Below are 16,573 nucleotides of genomic sequence, written 5' to 3'. Positions count from 1 at the left end.
TACGATTATGTTTACAATACTCCCTAATAGTTTGGTAAATCAACCGTGTATAAAGTTTTTAATTATTTAATGAATCAATACTCTATATATTTTTATTTTTAAATTAGTTTTTTGCAGTTAAAATTTCCATTATTTTTTTATATTTATTTTACCGCTTCTGTTTTAAATATTAAAATCTTTTATATTTATTTTACTCCATGGCTCTCTTTCTCAAATCTCACTTCTAACCAAATCTATCACTACCGTTCACTATCGTGACCGGTGTCTCGTTTAACGTTACATCTCCTTCATCATTTTTTATTATTCTATTCGGATATGTTTTTAAACTATCTTCAATTTTTGTCTCTATTTTAATTGTTCTGGTATTCTATCTTTGTTCCTATTTTAGTGTTTTAAATTAAAATTTAAAATTTTACTTTCTAACTCATTTAGTAATCTAATTCTAAAAGAACATCTTAATATTTAAACTTAATACTAAATAATATATTTGATTCTATTAATTAAATTTAAATTCACATTTTCGTGTTGTTTCTTTTATTTACCAAAGATAAAAAAATTTAAATTCAAATTTTTATTTTTTAATTTAATAAAAAAACTTTAACTATTTAAAGAGTATTTTTATCATTTAAAATTATATGAAAGTACATTTTAGTCTTTTAAAATCAAATTTAAATTTTAACATTATAAATTTATTAAAGAGTAAAGTACTGTTTTTGTTCCCAACATTTGGGATAAATCTCAAAGTTATCACTAATGTTTAAATCGTTTTATTTAAGTATCTAACATTTTAAAATTGGCTCCATGTTGTCCTGCCGTTAGGGATCTGTTAACAGAATTGACGACGAGACAAAAATAAAATTATCTTTTTTAAAAATAACTTAAAATTTATAAAATATTTATTTAAATATTAATAAAATGACAAAAATATCTCTTTGGTATTGATCCTTGTTTACATGCATCAAAAACTATAAATTTAAACAATAAAAATTATTTTAGGATTAAATTTGTTTAAATGAATTAGAAAATAAAATTTTAAATTTTAATTTATCAAATATTCTTATAAATAATTTTATAAAGACAAAAATGTCCTTATAAAAATTAACACTGACTTACAAGCTCAAACAACCAATCTAACAACAAATTATATAATTTTTGGCTAACCCTAATCTCACTTTAATTATCATTCATTTTTTTATTTATATTTTTTTCTTTTATTTAAAAATCAAATTCTAATTTGAAATTATATCATTTAATAAAGAGTAAAGTATCATTTTTGTCCTCAACGTTTGGGGTAAGTCCTAAAATTGTTCCTAATATTTAAATCGTCTTATTGAGACAGAGACTAAGAGACAGAGACTCAGTATCATGTTTGTTGGTTCAGAGACTGGTACTAAAATTTCTGTCTCTATCCCTAAAATTTCAGTATTTCGGTACCTCCAAAAAGTAAGGACACAGCGGACTAAAATTTTTAAAGATGGAGACTGAAACTTTAATAATATTTTATACCTAAAATATTCTCATTTCAATTAATTAATTCCAATTTTACTCTTTGTACAAATTAAATTAGAGTTTCATTCTTGTTTTAATTTCTGTTTCCCACTTTGCACCAAACAGAATACTGAGATTTATTTCAATCTCTGTCTTTTAGTCTCTGTCTCTCAGTTTCAATCTTTTCGTCTCTGTCTCTCCACCAAACGCTACCTAACATTTCAAAATTGGCTCAATGTTGTCCTGTTATTAGGGATTTGTCCCAACGTTTTCGTCCTATTTACGTCCCTAACATTTTAAAATAGTCTCAATTTTGTCTCGTCGTCAATTCTGTTAACAGAGCCCTAACGACAGGATAACATGGAGCCAATTTTAAAACGTTAGATACTTAAATAAAACGATTTAAACATTAGGGATAACTTTGAGACTTATCCCAAATGTTGGGAACAAAAACAGTACTTTACTCTTTAATAAATTTATAATGTTAAAATTTAAATTTGATTTTAAAAGACTAAAATATACTTTCATATAATTTTAAATGATAAAAATACTCTTTAAATAGATAAAGTTGTTTTATTAAATTAAAAAATAAAAATTTGAATTTAAATTTTTTATCTTTGGTAAATAAAAGAAACAACACGAAAATGTGAATTTAAATTTAATTAATAGAATCAAATATATTATTTAGTATTAAGTTTAAATATTAAGATGTTCTTTTAGAATTAGATTATTAAATGAGTTAGAAAGTAAAATTTTAAATTTTAATTTAAAACACTAAAATAGGAACAAAAATAGAATACCAGAACAATTAAAATAGGGACAAAAATTGAAGATAGTTTAAAAACATATCCGAATAGAATAATAAAAAATGATGAAGGAGATGTAACGTTAAACGAGACACCGGTCACGATAGTGAATGGTAATGATAGATTTGGTTAGAAGTGAGATTTGAGAAAGAGATCCATGGGATAAAATAAATATAAAGGATTTTAATATTTAAAGCAGAAGCGGTAAAATAAATATAAAGAAAATAATGAAAATTTTAACTGCAAAAAACTAATTTAAAAATAAAAATATATAGAGTATTGATTCATTAAATAATTAAAAACTTTATACACGGTTGATTTACCAAACTATTAGGGAGTATTGTAAACATAATCATATTAAAAATAATACGACTATATTAATTTTTTAATTTATAATTAACACTTTTAAATAGTTATCTTTTTAAATCGAATAAATATAATTAATCATATTAAAGATGGGAGATTAAATTATTAATTTATAAAAATAATTTATAAGCAACGTTTTTTTTAATTTTTGTTTTATTAAGCAACGTATTCTATTAATATTTTATAATTATTTTATGGTTTTTATTTAAAAATATAATTTTATGTTAGTGTTAATTTTTTAAATATTAATTTTTAAAAAAAAATATTGTTGACATTAATTATTTGATGAAGTTTTTAATATATAATAAAAGCTCTATTAATAAAATACCTATTAGAAAACTGTGCCAACACACATTACAATATTGATAATATAAAGGAGTTTCAAAACTCCAAACATGAGGGGAGTATTGTAACATTCACCTTGTTTTTAAGATTCGCTGTCTTTGACCATAGTGTGACTTATTTTTGCCACCATTTCATAATTCCCTGGTTTTATTTTCTTAACCGTTTCTCTATCTCCTTCTCTCTTCTATATTCTGTATCTCTTTCTTTTATAGTCAACTAACTATACTCAATTATTTTATTTATTTTTTAAAAAAAATTGAAAAAAAAGGAACTACCCTCTTCTGCTGCTGCTGTGCATGTTGTTAATCCTCTCGAGCTCCTTACTTGTGATAATCAGGTTTATTTTTTAAAAAAAATTGAAAAAAAAACGGAACTACCCTCTTCTGCTGCTGCTGTGCTGCATGTTGTTAATCTCGAGCTCCTTACTTGTTGTGATAATCAGGTTTACTTACTCAACAATTTGTCTATTCTTTCCTCAATTTCATTTTTTGTACGCATGAATCACGCGGCTCAAGCTCTTTGGGTTCTAAAGTTTCCCTCTTCAGCTAGGTTTTTTTTTTGAATGGGCAGCTCAACACAGTAAAGTGGAGCAATAGTATCAACCAACAAGTCAACAATATTAAAATAAAACTAAAGCTAAACAGCTAAGAACTAGAGCAACTCCACAAGACCGATCCCCAAGTCATCTCCGGCATAGCCATCAACAACAAAAAGGATCCACACAACTCCACTCATTAGCGCTAATAAACGTCATGTTGATAACTTCTTCAACGCCTTTGTTGGTATTCTGAAAAATCCTCCTATTTCTTTCCAGCCAGATGTTCCAAAGGATTGCACAGAAACACCTCAACCGCTGCCTTTGAGTCTCCTTGCTACTCGGTTCTTCTGTCCAGCTCAAAAAGTGCTCTTTCAGCGTCCCCGGAAAAGACCATTGTCTGCCAAAAGCTAATATCCAAGCATTCCACACCTGCCACGCAAAGGTACAACCTAGAAACAAGTGATGTACATTTTCCACATCATTATTACATAATACACAAACATTATCTTCCTGGGTGATGATACCAAATCGGCTTAGCCTTTCCTTAGTATTCACTCGGTCTATCAGCACAAACCAAGCAAATAGCTCCACTCTCGGTGGCACTAGACCTTTCCAAATACTCTTAGTAAAGCTGAAACTGGTTATCTCCTGTGGTAGTATTTCCTCTTGCCATACCTGCACAAATGAGTTAGTTGAAAAAACACCTTGTCTATCATATTTCCATACCACCCTATCCTCGCTGTTTTGTACTAGCCTCACCGGTCTCAAAACCTCATGCAACTGGTCCAGAAGTTCCATTTCCCATTGGAAGAGCTCACGCCTCCAATGGAAATTCCAGATCCACTCTAAACCATCCAAAAACCCACAAACCCCAATAACAGATCCCTCTTGGTTTGAAACAAAGAAGAGCCTCGGGAATCGATCTTTTAGAGCTCCACCAAGAAGCCACACATCCTCCCAGAACCGAGTCCGTTGCCCATCACCCACCTCCATTGACAACCCTGTGACCATCTTATCCCGAAGCTGTTGATTCGTGAAACTTACTTGGCAAATATCCCTCCATGGGCCTCCTCGCGTAGGTAATACTTGAGTTGAGAGAAGTTCATTTGAGTTCAGATTATGGCACGAACACACTACCTTCTTCCAAAGTGGGCAATCTTCCTTAGCAAAACGCCACCACCACTTAAACAACAGAGCAGTGTTCCGAATCAAAGCGTCCCCCACTCCCAAACCACCTAGCTTCTTAGGAGCCTGCACCACATCCCATCCTACCAGAGCCATACCATTTCGACCATCTTCCTTACACCACAGGAACCTTCTTTGCAAAGATATCAACTTCTCAGCAACTGCCTTCGGCATCTTGAACAGACTCAAGTAATACACCGGCAAGCTATTTAATACGGATTTGACAAGCACCAATTTTCCTGCTTTATTTAACACCTTGGCTTTCCACATATTGAGCTTCTCCTCCACTTTATCTATGATTGGCTTCCAGGTCTTTACCAATCTCGGATTTGCACCTAGCGGGATTCCAAGGTATTTAACGGGGAGAGTGTCTCGCTTACACCCCAACAAGTTGCACATACGTTGGGCCCACTGCTCATTGCAATTGATTGGAATCAAGTTGGACTTATCAAAATTGATACTAAGCCCTGACATCAACTCAAAGCACCTCAGCATCCTCATGTAGTTCCGAATAGACTCCTCTTCTGGTGGACAGAACAGAATAGTATCATCTGCAAATTGGAGGTGTGATAATTCTATACTGTCCCTGCCAACTAGCAGTGGCGATATCCGTCCATTCCTAACTGCCTCCCCAATCATGCGATGCAGTACATCCACAACTAGGACAAATAAGAAGGGGGAGAGGGGATCACCTTGTCTCAATCCTCTTTCCATCTTGAATGGCTTAGAAGGCGAGCCGTTCATCAGAACCGACATAGAAGCAGTGGTCACACACTCCATAACCCATGCTCTCCACTTATGTCCAAACCCCATCTTTTGCAGTACAATGTCCACGAAGCTCCATTTGACTCTATCATAGGCTTTTTGGAAATCAAGCTTGATTATTGCTGCCTCTTTTTTCCTCAATTTAAGCCAGTTCACCGTTTCACATGCAATTAATGCCCCATCATGTATTTTCCTTCCCTGTACAAAGGCACTCTGAGTCTCTCCTACTAAAGCTGGCATCACTGATCTCATTCTTCTAACTAGGACCTTGGATATAACCTTGTACACGCATCCCACCATACTAATAGGTCGCAAGTCTTTAATTTCCTCCGCACCAATGAACTCAGGTGCCAGCGCCACCCAAGTAATATTGGAGTCTGCCGGAAGCTTGGACATCTGAAAGAACCCCATCACTGCTGCTGTAAATTCTGCTCCAATCTCATCCCAACATCTCTTGATGAAATTCAGATTGTACCCGTCGCACCCTGGTGCCTTAGATGACTCACAATCCCATACTGCCTCTCGAATTTCCTCAGTTGACGGCAGCACTTCTAAAGCCACAGCATCTTGCTCTTTTATTTTCTCCACCAACCCATCCCTGAAGCTCACCTTGGGGGACCATTCTTGATGATATAACTCTTTGTAGAAATCTCTGATAGCAATCTTTATTCTAGCCTAGTTCCGGACCCTTCTACCATTTATTACCAATGCATCAATCCAATTATTCCACCTCCTTGCTGATGCTATATTGTGGAAATACCTGGTGTTTTTGTCCATATCCTTCGCATGCCGAGATCGAGACATCTGTTTCCAATGTATCTCTTTTCTCACATACTATCTCTCACAGCACATAACCAGCACCTTTCTTCTAGCCTCTGTCGTCCCATCATACATTCCATTACTTACCATATCATCAAGTTTCTTGATTTCTTCCTCAAACTTAGTAATCTTGTTGTCCATCTCACCAAAATTATCCTTATGCCACCTCCCCAACGGAACAGTCAAACTCTTCAATTTTTTTGTGAAAGGTTTGTCCCCCAGCCCTCTCCACTCTTCCTTCACCATTCTGAGAAAACCCTCATGTGTGAACCAGGAGTCCAGGCTTCTGAACGGCCTTGGACCAATCGACAACTTCCTGTCCTCAACTATTATAGGGCAGTGGTCTAACAAGCCCCTTGGCCCACCTCGAAGACGGGACTCAGGGAATTCTTCTAGCCACTCTAAGCTCAGCAGAGCTCTGTCTATCCGGCTGCACGATCGTCCCCTGAACCATGTAAACTTACGATCAGAGAGCGGCATATCCACTAAATTCATATCTTGTATCCAACTCTTGAATTCTTCCGCAGACCGAGTCAAACCTGTAGCGCCTTTTCTATCCCCTTCATGTACTATTTCATTAAAATCTCCCAGAAAGCAACACGGGACCTGACATAACCCAGCTATATAGCTCAGCTCCTCCCAAACATGATTCCTCTCTGCTCTAGTATGTGCTCCGTAGACCAAAATGATTGAACAATTGAACCGTCTCTTTAACATCACTCCTTCAACACACAGCCACCTCTCCCCTTTATAGCAATTATTCATTTTAAACACCAGGTCATTCCAAATTAACAACATTCCACCAGAGGCACCGTCTGATCCGACATATTCCCAACCTACACTGTCATGTCCCCAAATTCTTGTGACGTCAAACCTCGTCACTACCTGCTTTTTAGTCTCAATCAACCCAACCATGTCTAACCTATGTTTATTCCTAAGGTCCTTCACCATTCGCAACTTTCCATCACCTCGTAACCCCCTAACATTCCATGAACTAATGATCATTTTAAAATATTTTTACACACCTGTTTTTTGTTTTTTGGTCTGCACCTTCTCATCTTCGCCTTTTGCTTTGCCACTCTTTTTTTACGAGCTATTTCTGCGTTTTGTTCTTGTAGAATTTCCATAATATCCACATCCTCGTCTTCCAATATCGCACCGGACTCTATACCCAGTTCCCAGGCCCGTTGGTTTTCCAGCAATTGCTCCTCCACCCTTGAAACCCGACTGTCATCATCCTCTCCCTCGGCTTCCAGGTCTCCCGGTCTACCAGCTTCCCGTTCAAAACCACGGCCACCCTTACCCTGTTCACACGCCTACCTCCGATCTCCTTGGTCACGCCCCTGGTCATCATCAGAACCCAGGGCAAGCATGGCCTCCTCCTGACCGCGTATCTCCGGACCGCTTCCATCAAGCGCCTTTGTCTGTACTTCCTTATCCCGCTCGTCCCCCTCATCCCTCCCTCCGGCACTTGCGTTCTGGTTATCCACCACCCCTGCTTTCTCGCGTTCAGCCCTATCTGCCAAGAGCTCATCATTGCCAGTCCCGGGACTCCCTTCATCGTCTACTACACTGCGAGGAACAGATCCCTCACAATCTCCGCCACCCTCTTCGCAGGCATCGCCATCACGATAGAGTCCTTCCCTCTTTGCACGGTTTGGTTTCTGCATTCCTACCGCCCCACTCCAGTCCCCACAATGACCCGACCCATTGAATTCAGGCCCTGCATGAGTATCTACTCTAACTAAGGCCCTCATACCCAATCGGTCCAGCCTTTTCCCCTGGTTATCAGTGATAGCAACGGCCCACTCCTTATTTGGGCTCCCAATCCTTCCATCCCCTTGAGCATTGGTGTAACCGGTTCCAGCCCCCTTTTTTTGGTTTTGTGTTTGTGCAATAATGGGCCTCTTTGGCAGCCCATGAAGAATGCTAGTGACAGTCCTCTCCGAGTCAGCGTTACTACTCTGGGCATTACTTCCGCCATAATTGGGATCGCCGTGATTCTTTCCTCTATCAGCATGATCCGTTATGATCTCCCTATAATTGCGATATCCATCGTCATTAAGCCATTCATTCAAAATTTCATCGGTAATTACTATTTTACCCTTGTCATCATCCTCCCCCCGAGGTACCTTCATCCCCAGCTCTTCGTCATGGAATCCTGCATGCCAGGATTCTGCTTTCTGGCTCGGCCATATATCGAGTCCTGGTTTCTTGCTTGTGCTGCCATGGTTCAGATATGCCATTTCGTCCCTGGCTTCATATTTCTCTGAGTCTACAAGATTACACGCCGCATGTCCAATCTCTTTAACCAAAACATCAAAGCCCTCCATTCCAACAGTGACATGAATCCGCTCTTGGATGATGTCCTTCACAGAAGTATCAATCTGCACCCATCCCACAGTGAATGAGTTACATAATTCAGTTCTTCGATCGCATGCAATCACATCACCCCACAGGCCCCCTATCGTTTTGAACGTTTCCACTGACCATACGTGCAACGGAACCCCAAAGCATTCCAGCCACACTCTCCGCTTATCACTATGCTTCGATGCCTCCCACCGCCTTACACTGTGAAAAACTTGTAGAAGACTATTCATATTAAACGTAAATGCTTCTTCCGCTTCCCGAACACTATCAAATGTAATAAGCGCTTGGTATGCTCCCATCTCCCGGACCTGAATGACGTTTGGCAGGTTTTTCGCGACCATCTTCTTCATAGAAGCAGCGTTAATGGGCATTGTCGTGCCCACTACGAGGCTCCTCTGCAACCATTCCATATTTTTTGGCACCACAGTTAAGTCGATGTTTTTTACGCGCCTATTCTCATGGGAGACCTTCTCCAATCCCTCCGTCCTTTCTTCATTTCCAATCACTAAATCATTCTGTACGACTTCTTGCCTTATCTGCAGTAATCTGTGATTTTCTGTGTCGTCCCCTCCATTTCTATTGTTCATGTTTTGGGACTCCGGCGTTCTTCTATATTTGGCCTCCCCAACAAACACCACCCGACCTCGCAGGCGCATCTGATTCATATTTGCTATAGCTTTCAACGCCCCTCCCTTTGTTGTGTATCGAATGAACGCAAACATGTATATATTTGTGCCTTTATATTTTCGAGTTAGATATATGTCAATGATGCGTCCCGTCCAATGGAACAAGTTGAATAACTCTCTCTTTTATATGTCGCCTGGAAGGTTACTCACAAAGATTGAGAAAGACTCATGTTCCAGCCGTCGATACTCTTCTCGATTCCAAACCCGAGGATCCCTTCCTAAATTCCTAGATCTAGCCCCGCCCAGTGTTTCCCTCCCACGCTCGCTCTCGTTCTCTCGCTCTCATGTTAGTAATCTTAAATTAATCAGACTTTAATTCCTCGAATTCAACTGTTTTTTGTGAAGACAAATTTGTTGTACCCACTATGCATGTGAGGTTTTGGTGACACATAACTATACTTTTGATTAATAATACTGATGGAAGAGGTGAATTTTCTTTCAGATTTCATGCCTTTAAAAATGGATCCTAATTTCAACTCCAGTTTCTTCAATGAATTTAGATTCAACCAAATTTCCATTATCCCCAGTGTAGAGGAACAGTGCCCTGATCCTGTAAATGGGTTGAAAACCATGAACTTTGGATTCATGAATGACCCTTCTCTTCTTCCACCTAACCAAAACAATGCTCAAAATTCTACTTCTTCTAAGGCATATTTTTCTAAATTAATATATCAAAAAATTTAAAATGACGAGTCCAATTTTTCTGGTCAACTCTTCATGCAAAACTTTTGGGGTTGTATTAGCTGTTGATAAAAATGCCATTTGACCAAGAAGACAGGTGCATCATCAAAATCTATTGATCAACATGCATGATATGAGAGTTCATTTATAATTTCATGTTTTAAGGTTGCCTTTGGAAGGAAAATTGAGTTTGAAAGGTAGATAATGGGAATAGAAACTGAAATAAAAAAATGAATTAAATTTTTATATTGTATTTAATATAAAATATTTTAAATTGAGTTATATCTTAATATCATATTTGGGCTAAGATAAATATAGAGATTGAAAGATAAATTTATAATTTAAAAAATTAAATAAGAATATTTTTATAAAGAAATATTATAAAAATTGTAATTTTCGTTTTTAAAAATTTCAGTCCTCCTATATTCTTATTTTCTAAAGATATTGAAGGATTTAAAATTGTGTTCCAATAATGAAATTTTAATTTTAGTTCCTAATTACTAGATACAATATTCAATTTCAATCTTCTAATTTTATTATTTCAATCTCAATAGTAAAAAAACAAACGCAGCCAAAGAATTACAATAGAAGCCACTAAACAACCGAAGAATAAGGAATTAGAATTTTGAACTAGATAATATATATTTTCTGAAAATTGACAAAAATAAAGTAACAACCTACTTGGCAACCGTAAGCGATATTAACCCATTTAAATAACCAAAATTCAACCCAAAAGAAAAAAGGCCGTTACATCATTTAGTAGGAATTTTAGTTTGAAACATCATGCTACTAAGTCAAATGACATACCAACTTATGTGTACCACGGCAGTAGGATTAAAAGTGAGTTAAATTATTTTATGAATTAATTCGAGTTTGGTTAGTTAACAATTTGTTAAACTGAGCTCATAGACTCGTGAGTCCAACTTAAATTTAGATAGGTTCAACTAATTGATTCAAAGAATTTGTTTTTATATAATTAATAATATATAATTTTCTACATACACATTATTATAACATTTTTTGTCATATCTAGATTGTAATATCTTTGTAATTCAGTGCTAGATTATAATATTTAGATTGATTTTTCGCATAGTAAACGATGAATAAGTAATGTACTTCTATCAATTCACTACGTAAAATTTAATAGTAGTGCTTATATGTACTATAACGTATTTATTTCTAAAAGATTGTCATGCAGATAATAACTTTTGAAGCGAAATTTCACCTACTTTAATAGAATTCGTGATAAATAGAATTATATAAAGTGATTGATAGATTATTATATAAAAACTCAAAAGATGATAAATACTTTACTATACAAATTTACATCGTTTCCATGTTCATGTGATAACGTGTTCATATGATAACGTTATACGCACCATAATAGATAACGAAATACATGAATAAATTCATTTTATTTTATACTATTCATTGATAAAAGAACATACATGTCTATCATCTATTATCGTATATGACCTAATTAGTACCTTTTTTTTTCTTAAAGATCTAATTAGTTTAAGAATGAACTCCTCAAATATCTAATTGTTACTTTATTCAAATATAAATTATAATTAATAGATAACTTTTCTTATAAATAAATTATAATTGTTAGTCAAATTTAAAATTCGTAAATAAACTTAATTGTTAATAAACCAAAGTGAGAGCCTAACTTAACCTAATTCAACTCAACTTCTACTTGCCCTAAAACTAAGAAACGTTTAATTGTCCCTCCCATCAAACTGAATATCCTAATTGGAACCCATCATTTAGTCCATCTTCCATATAAAGTTCGGCTACTTGTGGCAAAATATTAATTCTCAGATTTTTTATCCCCCAATTTAACGACTGAGGTAAATCTTTATGTTCAATCTATAGATTCCATAATAAGAGACAAATAATAATGATGCTAACTTCTAATATCATGACTTTAATAAAAGTAATATGTAACAAGAATTGTTTAAATGGAAATAAAATTAAAATCAATTATAGCATCTACAGGGTATAAAAGGCATGCAAGCAACTCTAAAAACTCTAAAGATTTTTGCTTGCAAGAGCGTTAACTCAGGCATCATTCTAAAACAACTCACTGCACACTAGAGAATAGCTATATGCATGACTCTCAAGGATATCTTAAAAATGGTATATATCAATTTAACCTATTAAATTAAGAAAATAATAATAATGATAATACTAATAATAATAAGAAGAATCATCTTTAGAATCTACAGCAAAGGGCACTCCAGCAACTGCGATGCTTCCCGTAATGCCTTTTCTCCGCTTTTGCCATTCTGATCGGGCTGCTATTCCATTCAGACTGCAATCTGCATTGTAGAAAGAAGTAAACATTAGTTTTGGTTGCATACTGATAACATAAAGGAATTACTTAACAGAAGAGGCTTTCTAGAAACTTACATTGGAAAGGCAAATGACCTCGTGCTGGTTGTACTGCTATCTGAACGAAGAGAAATGCTACCGGAATAAGGCACCGGCCCTGAGTAACTTATACGACCAGATACAGGGCCAACGGCAGAGAAACTTGACTCGCCTAAGGTATAACGATCCTGACTAGTTGCAACCTGACCATCGGTCACTGCATCTAGAGGCCTAAATGCTTGAGATTCAACAGCTCGGTGACATTCATCATTGCCACAAGCCACAGGATCCGAAGGACCCAACACATTAGTTAAGTTTCTGTTCTCCACATCACCATTCGATTCATCAACTTCTGATGCCAAAGTGTGGCTAGCTAACACTGCTTCCTCGGTTGTATCTTTGGATTCCACAGATTGGGAATGCAATTCCAGCTTACCAGACACCTGCAAATAAATCACATATCATTTTCAAAATTCTCTCTTTCACATAAAAACATGTAATTTTGGAGAGAAAATGTTACTGCTAGGACAATAGTAACTTCAGTTTTAATAAATGCACCAGAAGATCAGCGTGCCACAGGATAGATAGTAAGAAATAAATAATCAATGATCTAGAAACTTCATTTACTAGCATATAAATTGAAACTATGGTAGCTTTTTAAGTTCTAGATTTTGCGCTGTAACTTGTGATGATTTCATGAACAATTCATGTTTCACAGTGATATCTAGGAGGCATGACTGCATGAAATTTACAAAAATAAATAAAATAAAACAAAATGTGACATTCACTACTATGTTCACACCTGCTCAGCACTGTCATCAGAAGACCTAGAACCCTGCGTATCTCGTTGTTGTGTTTGAGTATCTAACTTTTGCAGGAAAGCGATCTCTGTGCTAACATTTTCACCAAGTTTTTGAGCCACATTCTCATCTATGTGCATCATATCCTTGGAATGATCATCATTATCAGAAACCTGATCAGATTCCTCCGTTGATGGAAGATGCAGTGGATTGATCTCATGGCTGTCTTTCTTCTTTTTTCCGTCGTCGTAATTCTTGGAAGGAATGCAATTGTAAGCCTTTTCATTGACGTTCTCAAACAAAATCTTTTCCATCTTTGGTACTCCTTCATCAATACAGATATCCTTGACAACATTACTATTCTCTCTGTAACAAACTGCAATTTCTGGTTCGCATTCTGTGACGCTTTTGTCCATATAGACATCCAATGACTTCTCAAATGAATCTATCATGTCTGGAGGATTAGGGACCTGTGATGTAGCCGACTTATTAACCGATTCCATATCATTCTGTAACTTCATAAGTGTCTCTAAATCATTAGAACGAGACAATGGATCAATAACATCCCCGAACTCTGCATCACAATAATTTTTGGGATTGTTCATGCAACTAGAAAAATCAAGTTCTGTTCTAGACTTGCAATCTTCTGGCTGCATGTTATGTGATGATAGGTCTGAATCTTGTTCACGCTTCTTGAAATCAATTGAGTTGTCATTTTCATATTGCTTCACTTTATGGTTTTGTAGTTTGTATCCAGCACTGTCTAGATGTTGGCCATCAAACTCAATCGACTGAGGTTCAGCCTCATGGCTAGTATTTGTAGGGACGAAAGCCAAGTCACCTTCGGCCATAACTTTTTAAAATTAGTGGAAAATGAGTCAGGAATACCAGAATATCACAAAAGCAATAAGCAACTTGATTAAAATCATCATCATTCAAGCACTAGAAGAACGAAAGAAAATACCCATAACCTAATTCATTAACAAAACTGAAAATCTTTGTGTTCCACATTCAAAACATGGGTCATGAAACAATCTACCATTGAGGTAAGCTACAAATCATCACCCAAAATATACAAGGCCCATTCAAGGAATAAAATCATACTAGTCCAAAATGTGAACCCAAGAGAAAGCATATGGCTGAAAGAGATAGTAAAAGAACTAATTGCAGAAACCAGAAATAAACAGTATGATACCTAGTTTCATGGTTTAACAAGGTTCAATGCATTGGCAAAGCTCTATGTATGTGCTACAAAAACTTGTAATTGATAATTACAAATAAATGAAGCAATTCTGATCACACAATGTGCCGCAAGAACCTGAAAATCAACAAAAACCAATGAGATTAGCTGGTAACTAATGATACCTGTACTTTAACAGAAACAAAATTCATAGTGGACTCGAGCTTTCTACCAAATCACTTGGGGAATAACCAAATTTAAATGAAGACCAAAGCCACCAAGGCTAAAAAAAGGAAGCGAAAAGAATAGGTCCTAATGCAGAATTTCTAGGAAGCCATTAAACATTTAGAAAGGAAACTGAATTCTGTGATAATACCTTGTACTCCTACATAGTTAAGGGAAACTCCAAGAACTAATAACCAAATTCGAATCATAGCGCCACGATTATTATTAAGTGAAATAAAAAGCATAAAACAAGTTTCAAGAATGTTAGCATTGTTTACATTATATCACATTATCACTCAAATCTGTAGAACCGAGGAGGGACCATATAAATAAACCAATGACAATATCAAATAGAGAAAAAAAAAAGAATGAAAAGAAAAAAGCAGCAGTTGGCTTTTTCTTTTTATAAGTAGAAGATTTCGGCCATGTAGAATCCAAGTACAGTGCTCGGTGTACAAGAGGACAAGAAAAAATTATAAGAAAAATAAAAAAGTTTTAAAAATCTGAAAACTTTTTCGAAAGTTATAAGCTGGAAAATTACAGAAATAATAATAATTATAAAAAAAACATAAATTTTAAGCCACAACTTCACAAGGGTCTAAACTCTAAAGAATAAGAAGATGAATAATAACCCTACCAGTGTTTTGTCCTTTAGCCCTGATTAGATCTGACTCAATCAGAATAAACTAACTTAAAGAAATCCACCCATAAAGGTACAGTTAAAAAAACGCAAACAAATCCCTTCTGAGTTTTGCAAATTGTGAAGAAAATCAGGGAATTTGGTCTCATCGAAACGTTAAACTGAACCCAAACCCTTCATTACCCCATCAAAAAGGTAAAATAATAATAAAAATCAGAGAGGGGGAAAAAGAGAAAAGAAAAAATAATAAAGAAAAAAGAGAAAGACTTTAGGGCTAAATAAAGATTCTGTATCTCTCTTCAATCTTCTTTTCTTGGGCTAAAAAATAAAATAAAGAACACTTTACTTCTTATTCTCTCTATCAGACCTTTGAGAACTGACAATTTCAGAAACAATATTAATAAAATTAAGTAAAAGCAATTTAAACTAAAACAAAGAAGGAAATTTTTAGTTAAAAATGAAAAGAAAGAAAATAAATTACCTGCTAAAAAGAGTCCAAAGGTGACGAAGACGGAAGAGGAGTTTTCCTTTGGAAGCTGATATAACCAAAAATGTACTTTTGTGTTTAAGAGAGGAAACTCAACGAAGGAAGGAAGAAAGAAAGGAAGAAGAGAGAAACCAAAAAACTTCTGAGCTAATTAATTAACTAATATACCAAATTAGACTCATATACTAGGCTACAATAATAATTAATAATTAATAAAAAAAGAAAGTAGCTACAGAATACTGAGGAGATAATGGATGAGTTGTAATTATAACCTTCATAATGGTCAACTGTTTACTCTGTTACACACACTATCTCTCTCTAGAAATCCTTTAATTTCTCTCTCTAAAAACTTCCCCTTCCTTCTTAATCCTAATTTCTCACTCGCTCTTTTTCTATCCACCTTGTTCAGCAATTAATGCAAAAGACTAACGCATAGCAACAAACGGCCCCTACTATTTTCTTCATTACTACTACTACTACAACCTTCCAATGCCATACAATCGCACATTCAATAGGGTATATGTAATTGTCCATTGCATTAAATTATCAACTCTACCACCTCTTCCACTTACCCAAATTCTTAAATTCCAATTCCAGACCCAAAATACCATTCAATTTTCAAGGGTACCACTGCAGCGGGAACGAGTGATTAATTATTAATCCATTTGTCACGAATAAACAAACAAATGGTTAGTTATAGAAAAATTTTGTTTTTATTTTTAAATCCAAAATGAGATTTAAAATTTTCACTTTTAATCAAGAGCCAAGTGATTTTTCTTTGGTTGCTCGTGAATTCGTGATGTCTCCTATTTAAAAGAT

At 35.2% G+C, this 16,573-nt stretch overlaps 1 protein-coding gene across 3 annotated transcripts; it reads right to left on the bottom strand.

Moving 5' to 3' along the window:
- Nucleotides 1–12,004: 12,004 nt before the first annotated feature.
- Nucleotides 12,005–16,304, bottom strand: LOC107489596 (uncharacterized). Of its 3 annotated transcripts, none has more exons than XM_016110346.3 (5): nt 15,749–16,304; nt 14,418–14,540; nt 13,225–14,063; nt 12,462–12,865; nt 12,005–12,370 (listed from the first exon to the last, which is right to left on the bottom strand). In XM_016110346.3, the coding sequence occupies exons 2-5, from the start codon at nt 14,425–14,427 to the stop codon at nt 12,265–12,267; spliced, it is 1,359 nt and encodes a 452-aa protein (XP_015965832.1). In that variant the 5' UTR covers nt 14,428–14,540; nt 15,749–16,304; the 3' UTR covers nt 12,005–12,264. The 3 variants fall into 3 exon arrangements, with proteins under 3 accessions (XP_015965832.1, XP_015965828.1, XP_015965830.1); XM_016110342.3 differs by having other exon boundaries at nt 12,006–12,370; nt 13,225–14,075; XM_016110344.3 differs by lacking the exon at nt 15,749–16,304 and adding an exon at nt 14,779–15,711 and having other exon boundaries at nt 12,006–12,370; nt 13,225–14,075.
- Nucleotides 16,305–16,573: the final 269 nt, after the last annotated feature.

The sequence above is a fragment of the Arachis duranensis genome, chromosome 5 (assembly GCF_000817695.3).
Source record: "Arachis duranensis cultivar V14167 chromosome 5, aradu.V14167.gnm2.J7QH, whole genome shotgun sequence".
Classification (NCBI taxonomy): domain Eukaryota; kingdom Viridiplantae; phylum Streptophyta; class Magnoliopsida; order Fabales; family Fabaceae; genus Arachis; species Arachis duranensis.
This window is presented reverse-complemented; position numbering and strand designations above follow the sequence as displayed.

Bases quoted from the DNA above. Each gene is read 5' to 3' on its own strand.
- LOC107489596 (XM_016110342.3), bottom strand. The intron at 12,866-13,224 runs GTGTGAACATAG...ATTTATTTGCAG, and splicing joins CTGATGACAGTGCTGAGCAG to GTGTCTGGTAAGCTGGAATT. The intron at 12,371-12,461 runs GTAAGTTTCTAG...TCTACAATGCAG, and splicing joins AGGTCATTTGCCTTTCCAAT to ATTGCAGTCTGAATGGAATA.